This window comes from Ovis canadensis, chromosome 4, assembly GCF_042477335.2.
Source record: "Ovis canadensis isolate MfBH-ARS-UI-01 breed Bighorn chromosome 4, ARS-UI_OviCan_v2, whole genome shotgun sequence".
Classification (NCBI taxonomy): Eukaryota; Metazoa; Chordata; class Mammalia; order Artiodactyla; family Bovidae; genus Ovis; species Ovis canadensis.
In genome coordinates this window covers 43,176,878-43,194,163 of record NC_091248.1, presented here as the reverse complement: position 1 = coordinate 43,194,163, position 17,286 = coordinate 43,176,878, and the positions used below count along the sequence as shown (strand labels likewise).

Sequence of the window (17,286 nt, the reverse complement as noted above, 5' to 3'; positions counted from 1 at the left end):
TGGGGCTAATAGAAATGAAAGCCGCAGAAATTAAAAGATTCTAATGAAAGTCATCCCATCACATGATAAAGGTGTATTAAAGAGGAAGGGTTGGAAAATATAGCCCATGGACTAAACCTATTATTCTACTTACTTTTGTGTGGCCTACACCTACTTTTCTGTGGCCTGTACCTACTTTTGTATGGCCTATAAATGAAAAATTAAAATATAAAATGTAAAGGATTATTAGCTCTTTGGCAATAACAGTTGTTTAGTTTTGCTTCTTGGGACTCAAAGACATAAACATTTAACATTTGGCTCTTAGAGAAAAAATTTTCTGACCAGTGGGCATAGCTGCAGTAGTAATACAATGACTATTTTTTAAAAAATTCTAAGAATGATACTTTAGATTGTCCAAAGTAAAGAATATAATTTTGAATCAAAGAAAAAAATATTGCATCTCAGATATATTGATCCAGAAATAATAAATGAAAAATTGTATCCGAAGTTAAACTAGATGGTCTACTATCACTAACAATACCAGAATTAGTGACCATTAAGAAAAATCAAACACAGGAAATGATAAAGAAATAACAGTGGTTAAAAAGAGGAGATTGATACAGAAAGACCACACCCAACTAGAAATGCTGTCTCCAGAGCCACACTGGCCAAAAACTAAATAAATAAATGAGAATTTAGACCAATTATAATGGTGATGAAGTGAAAGAGACAGAAGATGAGTACTCCTCAGAATAATCAGGATTTCAAGATGAGAAACCACCCAAGTAATGTGAATAGGGCAGTCACCAGGTTAAAGTCATGACAGGGACAACTGCCGCTCTACTGTACTGATCATTTGTATATAAACACACTAATCATCTTTTTAAAATTCCCAAATGTATAAATTCAATAGATATAAGATGTCCAGTAATCATAGGTGAATTTAGTCATTGGGAAGAACCTCATGAACCAAGCAGAGCAGGGTTGGAAATATCTATAATAAAAAGGAGCATATAATATCTTTACTAGATTGAACTGAGATTATTAACAACTCAGTAATAGTTCATACCTCATATTGATAAAATGTTAGTAATTTTAACAAGGTACTTCCTGTAATATACTTTGTTGTTCAGTCACTAAGTTGTGTCCAACTCTTTGTGACCCCATGAACTGCAGCACACCAGGCTTCCCTGTCTTTCACTATCTCCTAGAGTTTGCTCAGATTCATATCCACTGAGTCAGTGATACTATCTGGCCTTCTCATTTTCTGCTGTTCCCTTCTCCTTTTGCCTTCAATCTATCGGCATCAGGGTTTTTTCCAGTGAACTGATTCTTCCCATCAAGTGGCCAAAGTATTGGAGCTTCAAGTTTAGCATCTGTCCTTCCAGTGAATATTCAGGGTTGATTTCCTTTAAGATTGACTAGTTTGATCTCCTTGCAGTCCAAGGGACTCTCAAGAGTCTTCTCCAGCACCACAGTTCAAAAGCATCAATTCTTGGGTGCTCAACCTTCTTTATGGTCCAACTCTCACATCCATACATGATACCGGGAAAACCATAGCTTTGACTATATAGACATTTGTTGGAAACTGATGTCTGTTTTTCAATATGCTATGTAGGTTTGGTCATAGCTTTTCTTCCAAGAAGCAAGCCTCTTTTAATTTCATGGGTGCAGTCACCATCCATAGTGATTCTGGAGCCCAAGAAAATAAAATCTGTCATTGTTACCACTCCCGCCTCCCATATTTGCCATGAAGTGTTGAGACCAGATGCCATGATCTTAGTTTTTTTAATGTTGAGTTTTAAGGCACCTTTTCTCTCTTCTTTTGTCCCCCTCAAGAGGCTCTTTAGTTTCTCCTCACTTTCTGCAATTAGAGTGGTATCATCTGCATATCTGAGGTTTTTGATATTTCTCCTGGCAATCTTGATTCCAGCTTGTGATTCATCCAGTCCAGCATTTTGCGTGATGTTCTCTGCATGGAAGTTAAATAAGCAGGGTGACAATATATAGTCTTGACATATTCCTTTCCCAGTTTTGAACCAATCTGCTTTTATTCTACATTCAATTCTAATTTCTTGCTTCTTGACCTGCAGACAGGTTTCTCAGGAGACAGGTAAGGTGATCTGGTATTCCCATCTCTTTAAGAATTTTCCAGTTTGTTGTGATCCACACAGTCAAAGGCTTTAGTGTAGTCAATGAAGCAGGAGTAGATGTTTTTCTGGAATTCCCTTGCTTTCTCTATGATCCAAGGCAATTTGATCTCTGGCTCCTCTGCCTGTTCTAAAATGTATTAATGAACTGATAACCATGGTAGTGTGCTCACTCAGCTAGAGCCAGACATCCTGAAGTGTGAAGTCTAGTGGGCTTTAGGGAGCATTACTATGAACAAAGCCAGCGGAGGTGATGGAATTCCAGCTGATCTATTTAAAATCCTAAAAGATAATGCTCTTAAAGTGCTGCACTTAATATGTGAGCAAATTTGGAAAACTCAGCAGTGACCACAGGGACTGGAAAAGGTCGGTTTGCATTCCAATCCCCCCAAAAAGGATATTGCCAAAGAAGTTTCAAACTACTGTCCAGTTGTACTCATTTGACATGCTAGTAAGGTTATGTTCAAAATCCTTTAAGCTAGGCTTCAGCAGTGTATGAACTGTTACTTCCATATAATTTTCCATAACTTCTATATAATTTTTATGATCATGAGAAACATTGTGGGGAATGGTCATTAGCAGGAGAAAAAGTATAATGGGCAGAAATCTCAATACATTTCTTAAGAATAATTTGATTGCTCAAGAAAGGAAAAATATCCTCATCTGTTAAGTAGAAAACAATGGAAATGACTTTTCTAAAAGATAAACAGGAACTTGAAGTTGTGTCATCTGTTGTTATAAAAATAACTTGTTACTTGGGGATCCTGATATAGGTTAATAAGAAAATCTCAACATTTTAAATGCATAAAAAAGGATGAAAGAATATTACAGAGAGTCAAGCATATGTTACAGTTTCTCTGTACCTCTGATCCCTGCACTGAAATATAATGACTTTAAATTAAGGGATGTAACCTTAAGTAAGAATGGATCCTGGTCTTCATAGCGGTGGCTGTTAGGATTCAGGCTTGAACTATATTGTCCATTTGGTTTTTTGAAGCAAAAAAATTGATTCATTTAATAGTCTGATACTCTCTATTAGGAAAACTTGGCACACGCCATTTGTAGTACCTAAATAGCCACTGAGTTCTTAACCGAGTCTACCTCTTGTTAATTTTAGAACTCAAGTGCCAGCCATACAAATAGCAAGATAACAGGAGCTAAGATATCTACTCGCGAGCTAAGAGAATTACTCAGGTTTTTCACCTTTTCCAGCTGTTGTCTTCTACTAGACTTTTTGGAGTTTTCCTTGTGATTCAAAGGTCAAGCGAGGATTTGAGGAAAGTGTATATCCTGGGTTGGAAATTCCTGGGCCCTGGTGCCTTCCTTTTTAGGATTTTCCCCTTCAATTTATAGCTCATGTGTTCTCTGACAACTCAACCTGATGAAATAGCAGGTTTCTGCTTGAATTATTCTTCCCCTGTGCCGTATGAAGTGGGAAGTGCCTTTGGGGGAAAGGCAAATAAATATGGATCTGACGCAGTGGCCATTTATTCTTTCAAAAGTTCAAATATTCCATGCCGCTGCCTGCCTTTGGACATTCTAAAGTGCCTTCAACTTGGTTTATATATTATTTTATAATAATTATTTGTAGAAGAGTTAGCCTTATATAAGCTATTTATCTTTATCACATTCTGAACTCACTTTTTCTCCAATGGTATCTCTCCATAGCCTTCCAGCTTTGAAAGTTCCTTTGGATTTGAATCCAGATCAATTTTTGTTCCCTATCATGGTTAGCTTTATCTTTTTGCTGTGATTTCAAAAAGATTTTCTCTTTATACTCAAGTAAACTGATTTGGTATCTCTTGGCATGTACTGCCACGTACCAGTTCATTCATTCTGCCAATATTTGTCACCTATTAGTGCCAGCTCTTAAAAAGATTTTCAGGGATACAGCAGTGAGCAAAACAGTAAATTTGTATTAATATTATAATAGGAGACCTATTTTATAGTTAGAAGAGAGAAAACGAAACAAAAAAGTTTAAATGATCTTAGAAATAATAAGGTACAAGGGTTATAAGTGCTATGGGGGAAAACAAAGTGGAGAAGGATATTTTAGAATATATTTTAGTGGTTGGTTTTTTTTTTTTTACTTTCTTTCTTACTATCACTATCACTTTATAAATATACCATAACTGATAATAATTCAAAGTAGCATACAAGTTCCCTCCTTATGTTTATCTAGAAGAATCACAATTTATCAGTGGCATTAAATATATCACTCACTTCTGTGGTGTGGGGATTTTTCTGGAGTTTTTTTTTTTTTAGTAATATAATATCCTTCCACAAAAATTCTCCCATGACTTTTAGGAAAGTTGACATTTCATATTTTATATTCTTCAGTCTATGCATGAATATTCATCAGTTTTTCTTCAAGAAAATCCCCATGCTTGAATCTGCATTTTTTTACTGTGCTAAAAAAATTTCAGCCTTTTTAGAAAAACAAGTAAGGTGGTTTTGTTTACTTACAGTGAAACAAAGTGGAATTTAAAACCAAGTAGAAACAACTCCTTCCAGAGTTACCAGGACTTCACTGATGCATGAACTCTATTGGTCAGATAGCATGCTGAAAGAATGCCATGAAGAAATTTTTCTTGGCTTTGGAATAGACTACACGTTTACACGTGTGTGTATATATGCATGTGTGTGTGATATTAGCACATTTCCCAACAATTTGGCTTTCTTTTTGCTTTATGTTAAAAGTTAGTACTGATATATACACGAAATATCAGAGAATCGAAATTAATTCTACATAGTGACAAGGAAGATTATCTTATTCTTAGTGATGAACAGTATATTAATTGCTGTAGTTTTCATGTTTTAGTCTTAAATTAGCCTCTCCTTCTATCTGCCTCATATAATCCCTTGTCAACAATTCTTCATTTTAAAATAAGTTTTAAAATAGAGAAAGGTTAAACTAGAGAGAGGTTCCCTTGAAATCAAGTATTGTATCTGGGACTCCTGTGTAGGCTGCTGATTGCTCCCTTGCTGATTGTTCATCTACCTGTCCTTCTCTTGCATTTTCCCTGCCTCCTCCCCTTTTGCCTTTTCTATCTCTGGACAAAGAAAAGTCAAAGTTCTGTCACCTTTCACTGACTCTCAGGCTGCGTCCACATTATACTAGAAACAGCTCAGTCAATTCAGCCGAACATCTGGTCAATTCAGTCACACCATGAGTTCAAAAGATGTGTGTTCTAAATCTATTGATTGGTTGCAGAAGATGAAGTTGTAAAAGTGATAACATGGAATAGATATAAACAGTCTGACTCAGTCTGAGCTTGAGCCAGGTAGGAGCACAGACCTGTTAGACAGACCAGTGAGCCCAGTTCCAGTCTCCCGCTCACTGTCCTGTTTCAGTGTTTCCGACTCACCTCTGCCACAGTGCCCTGAAGCTGAGCGGGACTCTGCAACCCTATTCTTTTCATTTATTCACCTCAGTTTCAAAAAGTGATGGCTGAAGATAAGAATGCAGGGTCTTCTGAACTTCAGAATCCCAGTATTATGGAACAATAAGGCAGGAGTAGAAGCTGGTGTTTAGCCTATCCATTGCCAAAGTTTGGTCAGTGAATTTCTAGCATCTTCCTGGAGTTGTCTCAGAGTCTAATAGGTTTGTGTGCGTGTTCAAGGTGGGTGGGAGGAGGACGTGGGAAGTGTGACTTAAAGGAGGCTTAATAGACTGTATTTTCTACCCCTCCTGGGGGCACAAAGGCCCACTCCCATACACATATAGAAACATGAACCCATTTCATGCACTGGTTCCGGTTTTATCAGTTTTATCTAGCATAGTTCCATAAGGGATTATTTTTTAGAACATTTCTTCTAAGAAACTCTTTTAGCCCCAATGATGTAGTTCAGATCTGTCATTTTACAGACAGAGGTAGTCACAGGGCTGTGACTGTCCCAGGGTAATGCTGCTATTTAAAGTTCATTCTATACCTTCCAACACTGAAGAAAAGCTTGCTCATTCAGTAATTGAACTGAATCATAAGAACTTTCTGGGGCACAGACCTCTATATAAATAGGAAAACTAAAGAAAAGACAAATTTGTTCATTTAAGGAAAGTGCTCACTGCAGAGGCAGAAATTGCTCTTGTTACCTGTTCAGCTTCCATCACATACTCACTTCATTAGGTCTAAATACTCACTCATTCATTCATTACAAAAAGTTGATCATGTATATAACATGCATCTAATGTTGAAGTCATGAATATGAGAGTAAAAATAATATCTCTACCTTTATAAAGCTTACATTTTACTGATAAACTGATACATAAAATTATCTGTATATGTACTTGAAGGCATACATGTTTTTAATTTGAGCAATAATAAAAAATAGCCACTATTTTTTGAAAGTTAGCTTTTTTGTATCAAGCTATGTAAGGTGTATAAGATATACATACTTATTATTCTATAAGATAGTTAATATTTCCATTTTACAGGCACTTAGAGGGTCGTGTGTGTGTGTGCCATTCTGCAGTTGTGTCTGACTCTCGGTGACCCCATGGAGTATAGCCTGACAGGTTTCTTTGCCCATGAGCTTTCCCAGTCCAGAATACTGGAGTATCGCCTTCCCCCAGGGGATTTACCTGACCTAGGGATCGAACCTGTGTCTCTTATGACTCCTGCATTGGCAGGTGGGTTATTTACCACTAGCACCACTTGGGAAACCCCACTAAATAACATATCTAAGGCTTTACCACTAACTAAATGCTTAATCTAGGAGTGAAATTCAGATTGGTCCATTTCTAAACTCTTAGCTAGGTGGAGGGACTTTCTGTCTATTAGAATCACCAATAAAAGTTTTATAAGGAGAACACTTTGGTTTTGAATTGACACATTGGGGAAGGTAAGGGGAAAGCATAAATGGACGCAGCGTTATGTCTAGGTTTGAACATTTAAAAAGGCAATAAGAATGTTAGAGACGTACCATTTTACATATTCCATATTTTTACCAACAAATTATGCCTTAAAAAGCAAAGTTCTGAATAATAATCAAATGTCTTTCAAATGGGCCAAGGTATGTAACATATGTAAATCTATAATGAATCAATGAGACAACCCTGGAATTTCAGCTTCTGGAAATTAAATATTAATGGCACAACTTTGCTCCACAAAAGTATTAAATCCTCTTGAAGTGCTCCACACATTTGCAAACTGTAGCTAAATTATGGATCTTTGAACACATTAACACTTTTATTTTCTTTTGCTGTTAGTTCTTGGTGTTCAGTATTAACAGGAAACAATTACAGATGATTAGTTAAGCCTGTATCTCCAAGCACCTAAAATAACCCCTATGTCTATAAAGGTAATGACTCTATAAGCAACTGCTAAGTCACTGCTAAGTCACTTCAGTCGTGTCCAACTCTGTGCGACCCCATAGACGGCAGCCCACCAGGCTTCCCTGTCCCTGGGATTCTCCAAGCAAGAACACCGGAATGGGTTGCCATTTCCTTCTCCAATGTATGAAAGTGAAAAGTGAAAGTGAAGTCTTTCAGTCGTGTCCAACTCTTGGCGACCCCATGGACTGCAGCCCGCCAGGCTCCTCCGTCCATGGGATTTTCCAGGCAAGTACTGGAGTGGGGTGCCATTGCCTTCTCCACTATAAGCAACTAGTAAGAAAAAAATAACTTCAAGGACTGATGAGAAGATTTTCCTGATTCCTTTTTTTAAAAAACCATGATTTGAAAACAACTGAATCTAACATTAAGATGACATTAATCTAGCCTCTAAATTTTGCTTTCGTAAGTATACGAGTCCACGTTTCATATAGCCTTAATATGTTTACTATGATAATTGGTACAATTTATGTCCTATACATTTTTGTTCATATGAAATAACATTTTTTATTATCAGTGGTATGATATTTAAATAGATCTCAGTTATATAGTTGGTAATGTTTATTTTATCAAATTAATATATTATTGATTATAGACAAATTATTATTTCATATATTCCTTAAAAAAAAGGCACTGCTGGTTCAGCTATAATTCTGTATCTCTTAGCATTTTATATTATCCTTAAAAATATTTTGAATATATTTAGACATGAATTTTTAATCATGTATCACTCATGCCCATATGAAGAGAAAAATATAAGCAGAATAATTTGCTTCACTTTTCACTTTCATGCATTGGAGAAGGAAATGGCAACCCACTCCAGTGTTCTTGCCGGGAGAATCCCAGGGACGGGGGAGCCTGGTGGGCTGCCATCTGTGGGGTTGCACAGAGTCAAACACAACTAAAGCGACCTAGCAGCAGCAGCAGAGTCTAGTTTTTGGCTGTTACCTCCAAGTACACAAAACTGTGCGGAAGCATGAGTACAATGCCTTCAGATCATGCCTGCAGTGCATATGGGAAACACATGGAATAAAATAGGTCCATAGCATACGTATCACAGTTCACAATGGAAACATGCAGAAAAAGCTTTTCCCCCAACTCCCAAAGCAGGTACACTTGGCCCTTCATATTCACAGGTTACGCATCCATAGATTCAACCAACCATGGAACAAAAACAAAACCAGAAAGTTCCCAAAAGCAAAATTACAATTTTCTGCGTGCTGGCAACTATTTATGTAGCATTTTCATTGCATTATGTATCATAAGTAACCTAGAGATGATTTTGCAGCTAGATGAAAAGTCATAAATGATGTACTAGAGGCATAGGTTAACTCTATTATGCATCTAATAAAGTTCTAAATTGTGGGCCTTAGAGTATGTATCTGAAACCAAATATGTGCATTTGAACAAATGAAGGATTTTGTTAAAATCAAATTCTGATTTGGTAGATCTGGGATAAGGACTGAGATTCTGCATTTCTGATAAGTTCTCTGGTGTCCCCCAAACTGCTGGTCTGCAAGCTACACTATATATACGGAGCAAGGCTGTAACTAGAGCATTCTCTTCCCCTTCCTGGATTTGAAACCTCTAGTCTTCTCTACATGTTTATCTCTTCTGGTCAAGTTTTCTGTTTTGTTATGAATTGAATTGTGTCCCCTCCAAAAGAGGTGTTGCTGACCTGGCTGTCAGGAGCTGTGAGCGTGACAGTATAGGGAAATAGGCTCCTTACAGATGTAATCGAGTTAAGACGAGGTCATTAGGATGCACCTCAACTGACACAACTGGTGCCCTTATGAGAAGAGGGGAATTTGAACATAAAAACTCAAAGGGAGACCACCATGTGAAAACTGAGGTAGAGACTGGAATCACGCGTCTACAAAACATGGAGTGCCAAAGATCACTGGATGTCCCTAGAAGCTGAGAGAGAGGCATGGGGCAAAGTCTCAGGGTTCTAAGATGGAACCAACCCAACTGACACCATTGTTTTGGACTTCTAGCTTTCAGAACTGTGTGACAAATTTCTGTGGTTTTAAGCCTGAAATACTTTGTTACGAAAGACCTAGGATGTATGCTGTAATGTCATATTGCTATGATATTTAGCGTAAAACTTACCCATGAGAGAATGGAAGGAGACGGATGAATTTTCTTTTTTACTTTTCTTTGTAAATAGTGAAGGGATTTAAAATGATTCATATCTTATCACCCACAACAATTTTTTTTTTTTAATCAGTGAATCATTGTTTACCTAGAATGTCAAGAATGTTTAACTTCATCATGAAAGTTAAGCATGAGAAGTCTTTATGGGGATTTTTTTTCCTGACATAAAAATTTACTTAGTTTATTTTCTACCCAACTACCCCCTTTGCGCTGATAATAGTGGAATGACCTAAAACTGCCCCATGGACTACAAAACTGCTGATATAGTTATGCTTCTAAGAAATTAGGCCTTAATTTTTCAGATACACAACTTATAAAGATATTGAGTATATTTTTTCCCCTTTTTGGTAGTGAATCAAACAGACATCAGTTCTCTGAAGCTCTTTATTCTTGTTCTATTCCTGCTGTTTCCTGGCGCTTTCACACAAGTATAGCTGTGTAGGCAAAGAAGGATGAAATAATTTTTCTTCTCTCAGTTGCATGGAAAACAATTATTGTCCTTTTCTCTATAGAAATGGGGACATTTGGTGGAATTAAATAAGGAATCCAAGGTAATATAGCATTAAGAACATTTTTGTCATTAATATCCAAATAACCATCCTAGAGGGAGCATGATAACACATTTTCATAATTTAAATACAAGTGATTAATTGCAGCAGTGAAAGTGATATTTGCTGTTCCTGTTGTTTTGGAAAAGTGCCTATCATTAAATACTTTATCTAATTGAACACATAAGCACTGGTAAAAGACATCATTTTATTTCAAGTGGCACTTTGCAGCTAGGAAAAAAAAAGAGGAAAAATAATAAACTGTGCCTGTGGGAATAGATTATGCCAAGGAAGAACAAGAGACTAAATTCAACCTAATTTATGGATGTTGGGTTCTTTCTATTGATCTTTGGTGAATATATTTAACTTAAAGCATTTTGCCCTGGATTTTCCTATAATAATGAATGGTGGCATAAGTACGGCACCTGAATCGGTTTAGCTTGTGAGGTAGATGCTGTGCAGCACCCGTTCAGGATGGAGGCACTCTTCCTTTCAGGCCCTGGGAATCTTGGTTGCTCAGGGCTTTCAGCTGAGTCCTTCTGATGATGTTGATGCATCCAAGGCCACACCTGCTCTCAGGAGGGTTGGAGAGGCAGCCTCTATCCCGTGACTAGTCAATGTAGGGCATCAAGGCCCAAACTCTCTGCCTCAAAGTGAGACAACCCTGAATCCACAGCTCCCTGTGGGGATGGTCCAAGACCTTGGTTGTAATTGGACCACAGTTTACCGTGTATCCTGTGTTCTTCACTCACTAAATGATATTGACCCTAGGAATGCTTCTGGCAAAAATCTCAGAATCTCAGTGTGTTTTTCAGGTAACCAAGTTTCAACCGCTTGTAAATTAAACCAACATGATATAAATAGTCAAGGATACTGAGTAGTGATAGTGAATACTGGTACTGGTAGTGATACTAAATACTGATAGTGAAGGACTCTGATACTTGATCTAATATGTATGTTAGATAAAATAATGATCTCCCCAAAGATGTTTATGTGCTGATCCCTGAAACCTGTGAATATGTTGCCTTCCATGTCAAAGGGACTTTGGAGATGTGATTATCATTAGGATCTCCAAATAGGTAAATTATACTGGATTATCCACACAAGTCCAATATAATGTCAAGGGGCTTTAAAGTGGAGAAAGGAGGCAGAAGAAATCAGAGAAAGATATGTGACAATGGAAACAAAGTCAGAATGATAAATACGAGAAGGTCTCAAACCACTGCTGCTGGCTTTTAAGACAGAGAAAGGGAGCCACAAGCCAAGGAATGCAGGGAAGCCTCTAGAAACTGAGAAGTCAGAGCCTCCAGCCTCCAGAAAGAAATGCAGCTGACACTTTGATTTTAGGAATTCTATCCCAAAGAACTGTAGAGTAATATGTTTCTGTTGTTTTAAGCCAGGAAGTCTGTGGTCTTTTGTTAGAACAGCAATAGCAAATTCCACAGTATATTTCCTATGCATGTTGAGTTGTGTAAACTATAAAATTAGCATCATTGTTTCATGGTCACTAACACTGGATAAAATGGCCTGCCTGCGGAACTGAACTTGCTCTGCGTCCATTCTTCCCTGCCTGCCCCATTTTGGTGATCACACTATATCCTCAACCCTAAATGTTTAAAGTGTGATTTATAGCCCGCAGGATCATACCTGGCTTTGTCTTGATAATGAACCACAAATTCAAAACACAGTGGTGTTCAAATGAGAGTGTTACAGTCTTTGTAGTTTTCTGGACCTGGGTTCAAATCCCAGCACCGTGATTTATTGGCTTAGTGGCCACAGTCAGTTGTCCAGCTTCTCTGAGCCAGCTTTCCTCATTTATAAAATTGGAGGGGTGTGTGTGTATTATGGAGTTCTTATGAGTATTAAATTACATGTTCTTACACATTGGTGCAAAACAGGAACTTAATACACATTAGTTATTTATATTATTACAACATGGTTCAATGATTTATTCATTCAAGAAATATTTCTTGAGTTCTTACTGTGTGCTAAGATTTGTTTTCCCAAATTGCTGAATGATCACATAGAGATAGAACTGAAATTTGTCTTCAACATTTAAGAAGCCTAGGTAACAGGTACCTGTTACTATATCCACAACTACCATGTCTTTAACATTTAATAAATGAATTAATTCATTAAGAAATGGCTTGGACAATTTTTATTCAGTGTGAACTGATCATGTTACCCAGTGGATTATAAAAATACCTTGCACCAGCCCCAAATATGTGAAACACACACAGAGCAACTAAAGAAGACAGCATTTTCCCAAGAGTGCTTGGGGAAAAAATGTGATTGTAGTAGACTTCATTGAAAATGCAGGAGAAAACTCTAGAACATTTGAGGTTATGACCTAATATGTATTTTTACCCTTAGGTTATTTGACTAGAACAGCTTATGCACATTCAGTGTTTCATTAAAAGGCACATTCCTGCTCAGAGACATAACAGATATATTTGCAGTAAAAGAATTTTATTTATTTTCATATTACAAACTCTGCCAGAACCACATGGAAAAAGACCAAAGGACTTATTACCTTTAAAATCCATTCATCTAGTTTTGAAAGATTTTCTCAAAATACCAGTTGAAATGATGTTGTTACTTTCAGGTCTTACTGAAGTGCCTATAATTAAAGTCCTCAAAGAAACAATTATCAAAATATAAGACAAAGAAAAGTATAATTATATAAGTTCAATAAATTATATGCAAAGAAATGCCTTTTATTAATGCAGATTATTAAAAAAAGGAATTTGCAGAAACTATTTTGTGAAATGTAAAGAGTCATTATAGGAGTGAATTTAGGTTTAGTGTTTGATTACAAATAACCTTTAAACATTCTTTTTTTTTTTAATTTACAAAGAAAGGACCCAGCAAAATCAAACATGTAAGAGTAAAGAAATAGTAGAAAATATTTTCCTTAGTTGGCTTGTGTTACGATAAAGTCTCTATTCTCAGTGGATAATGCTACCATTAATAGATGCAAACAGAGTTAACATAATTCTTTAGGTATTTCAGCAGATTCCAAAACCAATTCCACAGTATTATACTGTTAAGGCCAATGTAAATTACTTATAAAATTACAAAGAGAAGTGACACAGCCTTCAAAATATGCTAGCTAGACTTCTCATTTTATAGAAAAGGAAGTTGAAGTCTGAAGTGATATACTACAATCCAAATGATGAGTCATCCCAAATTAGAAAACCCAGTGTTTAGTTCTGGGCCCTTGTTTTTGATTGCTAATGTGTTGTCCAAATTCATCACCGCCTTACTTAACAGGCTTTGTTCAAAATGCCTTCTGACTACTTTCCAATATCCAGTCCACATTCAAGTGAGATTTGCTTCTAAAGTTTCCTGGGAATGTGACTCAAGATTTTGAAAGTAATTCTAAGTAAAAGTAACAAAATGTTTCTAAGGCAAGTCAGCACTGTCTAGAGCAACACTATCCAATAAAAATCTTTTCTAATAGATACATTGAAAAAGTAAAAAGAAACAGATGAATAAATTTTAGTAATCCATTGTGTGTAACTCAATATATCAAACATAATTATTTCATGTAATAAATGGTAAAAAACTAACAATATTTTATAGTCATGTATTCATACTCAGTCTTCAAAATCAGTGTGGATTTTACCTTTATAGCATGTATCCATTTGGACTAGACTTATTTCAAGTGTTCAGTAGATAATTGTGCCATGTGGCTCCCGTATTGGACAACATGGATCTAGAGTGATAACCATTTAAATTCTGCATTAAAATTAAACTACTTCAGTCTAATTATGAGCATGAATAACTTTGAATAAATAAAACAACTGGCAATTTTTATTCCCCAAATATTAGAAATCACTCTATATTCTGGACTTCATAGTGCATGTATATTGAATTTCTTGTGTTTCTTCTCTTTTGCTTCTATTTATCTCTCTTCTTTTCTGCCATGTCTGGGAGAATTCCTCTAACTTCTCTTTTAATTCATTGGCTTAATTTTCCATAGTATCTAATAAATTCTTCAAGGTATCCATTGCATATTTAAGTTTGATAATTTGTTGTTGTTGTTGTTGTTTTTGACTGAGACACTGTTTCTTGAGCTCAGATGTTTCTCTGATAGATTTATAGGGTAAATTAACACTTCAATCTTCCTGATATTATAAAATGTTCATTATTAGTTTTCCCTTCTTTGAACTTATTTCATTTTATTACTTAGGATACATTTCCCTTCTTTAATACTGTGTAGTCTTTGTATAATAAATATTTAATTGGCAATTTGTTTCACAGTGCTGTGGCAAAAATATGGAATACATGTGTGGAGGTCATCAGAGTGGCAACATATCTCTGGCATGAACAATATATAAATATCCCATTTTCTCAAAGGCTGAACATCTTTAGAGTAAAACATGATATTAGAACTCTACATAGTGCAAGGTCTTTGTTATAAAGAAGACTGTAATCAAACCCAGTGAAAACTAGGCTGATTCTGTTGTCAGGTGTGTGCATTCTTGTCAGTGTGCCCAAGGAAAGAAAATAACAGCCCCAACGTTGCAAAAGCATGTTGTATGTTTTGTACCTTCGTATTAATAAATGTGGTATCTTTGGCCTAAATTTTTATTTTAACAGACCACCTGGTAAACCAGATAACCAGATGCTGTGCAGCAAACACTAAACTGGGATCTCTGAAGGTCACTGGTTGATGAACAGCCAATTGGATCAGGTCAGTTTAAAATGATTGGTTTGGTCTTTTTGCCCACTGCTTTCTGAATCCTTATGAAGAAAAGTCTGTAATTTTGTTACCATCATGTAAGTACCTATTAGATGTTATGTGGTTTTCTGTTAAGAATAGTTCTTATCAAAAGGGAAAAAAGAAAGTTTCTCTTTTCTTTTGTTTTATTTGGTGGTTTATATTACTTGTGTGGTGTGGAGAGGAAGTATCTAGTTAGGACTAGGTACTAACTAACTAACCAGGTACTGATTCTAAGAAGCAGGCTGGGGAGTCTCACAGTCTCTGATTGGCTTGCCTGACTATGCTGGAGGTGTGCCTGAGGCAGATGGCTATTCCTCTTCCAGGACTGGTTGAATCGCCACAGCCTAGATATGGTCACGATTGTCTGTCTCCAGTACATCCTGCAATAGTCACTCACTGTTTCTGCTTTTCCCTGGTTTCTCCTACCTGTCATGGGGTCCTCTCCATGTAGCCGTGACTGCCCGGTGTTCCACAACATTATGAACCAGACACAAGTAAACTCTAAGGGTTTTCATTGACCAGATGGTAAATTTCCATTCCATGAGGGAAAGGCAAGAAAAGAATTTTAAAGCCTTGATATTATAAAATACTTCCCGGTGTCATTTCAGTGGTAATTCTTCCTATCATATTGTGATCCAACAAGATTCCATTAAATAAGGTCAGAGGTGTATAAATGTCCTGTTATCTGGTTCCTCTGCAGTCTCCATCCTTGGACCACAAGTACAGCATTATATTTGAGATGACCTTGGATTACATTGATCCCATAGATCCCAGGGGATGTGTTCCTGCAGAAAGTCATAAATGAAACATCTGTAACACCATTCCTGCTACCTTCAGAGGTGTAACTGAGATGGCAGAAATACTCTAAAATATTTACTAGCTTCTAATAAGCAAAAGTCATTAAACAAATGTTTGCCCATTCACAGAAAATATTCATCTTAAAAACATGTTGGCAAATTAGATCAGTCCTTTGCAAAAAAAAAAAAAAAAAGCACAAAGGATTTCAATTTTGTACTTGAATTTGCATGTTTGCTAATTCATACCGATTATAAGTGTAAGCATCCTATAATCAATACTTTATCTTCATTATTTTAGCCTCCAAAGTTTTAACTAATAGTCTTCTAATTTTCAAATATGATGGTTATTCTTTTATTTTGTATTTATATAACAAATGTAAAGGAATTTAGAAAGGAGGAATGTTTAGTGTTAAATGGAATTACAATCTTAAGTTGAAAAACATGCTAAAGAGCAGTCACAATTCTTGACTTTTTCATCAGCTCCAGTTTCAAATATTGGTTGTATGATAACTTTACTCTTCCCTTTCTCTGCCTTGAGAGAAAGGCTGGAAATATTTTAATATAATGAAGTCTTGTATTCTCTCTTTCAATTGATTCTCAGAAAATGCACAGTTTCATCGTATGCCCAACATGCAGAATTCTTTCAAGATGCTGGTGTTTTTCTTCAGGCATGCATTTAATAATATGAAAGCTGCTTGATTACTAAAGACTCAACTCAGAAAAGAAACTGATTTCATCTTCTCAGATCTGTGGTTTCATTTGTAAAATGCTGAAAATTTGTATTCCCTATGCATGAAAAATAGCCTGACACATAATCTTTTATTTACTCAACACAGAGTTTCCTATTTTGAATCTGTGGATTCTAATAGGATCAAATTGTTTTCCCTTGTGATGATCTTTTAATGAGGATGCTATGTAATTGGAGGAGTAATTGATTCAAAAGAAATGGGAGTCTCTGAAAATATGCTGAAAAGAACTCCTGAAACTATTTACCTAAATGACTCCAAGATTATACTTTATATTCTAAATGAAGATAAAAACAAAACATGATGCTATTTTTTGCTCAAAATATTTTAAAGCATTGTATTTGAGGCCCAGTGAAAGAAGGGCTGGTTGAAAGCTGTTTGTAGGATTGCAGCAACAGAAGCATAAGCATAGAGTTCAGGTAGAATGAACAGGGATGTCAAAAAAAGGCTTCTGTCAGGAGGAAAATTCTCAACCCTGATAGTTCTCACTTTCAATTATAGTACAGATCGAGTATCAAGAAAAGGCTGCAATGAAATTCAAGTGCTATACTCAGCTGACAGCTATTCTTGTGTTGCTTTCTCTTGTAGCAAATTCGTCCTTCCAGGAGCTATCTGTCGTGTAAAATGTCTTCCATTTATGCATGTTGATTTTCCCTCTTTGCAGTGTGTTATTATATGTGACCAACTAACTTTTTCCTTGAGTCTGTTTTGTATGACAAAGTAAGATTCTGGACATTCAAAATTAAATGGCTTGCTGTTTGTTCTATTTCCTATAACTTCCAAACAAGCTTGAAATATGAGAAATACAGGTAAGACTATCTGAAGGATGATGAACCTTAATAGATCAT

General features: G+C 36.1%; 1 protein-coding gene across 2 annotated transcripts in view; it reads left to right on the top strand.

The window, feature by feature from the left end:
* The window catches only part of TMEM196 (transmembrane protein 196), a 306,657-nt gene that overhangs the window by 162,516 nt on the left and 126,855 nt on the right, over window positions 1-17,286 (top strand). For both annotated transcript variants that reach the window (XM_069586646.1, XM_069586647.1), the window contains exon 3: window positions 14,772-14,865. In XM_069586646.1, the coding sequence (XP_069442747.1) occupies window positions 14,845-14,865 (21 nt within the window). In that variant the 5' untranslated portion in view covers window positions 14,772-14,844. The remainder of the gene's footprint in view (window positions 1-14,771; window positions 14,866-17,286) is intronic.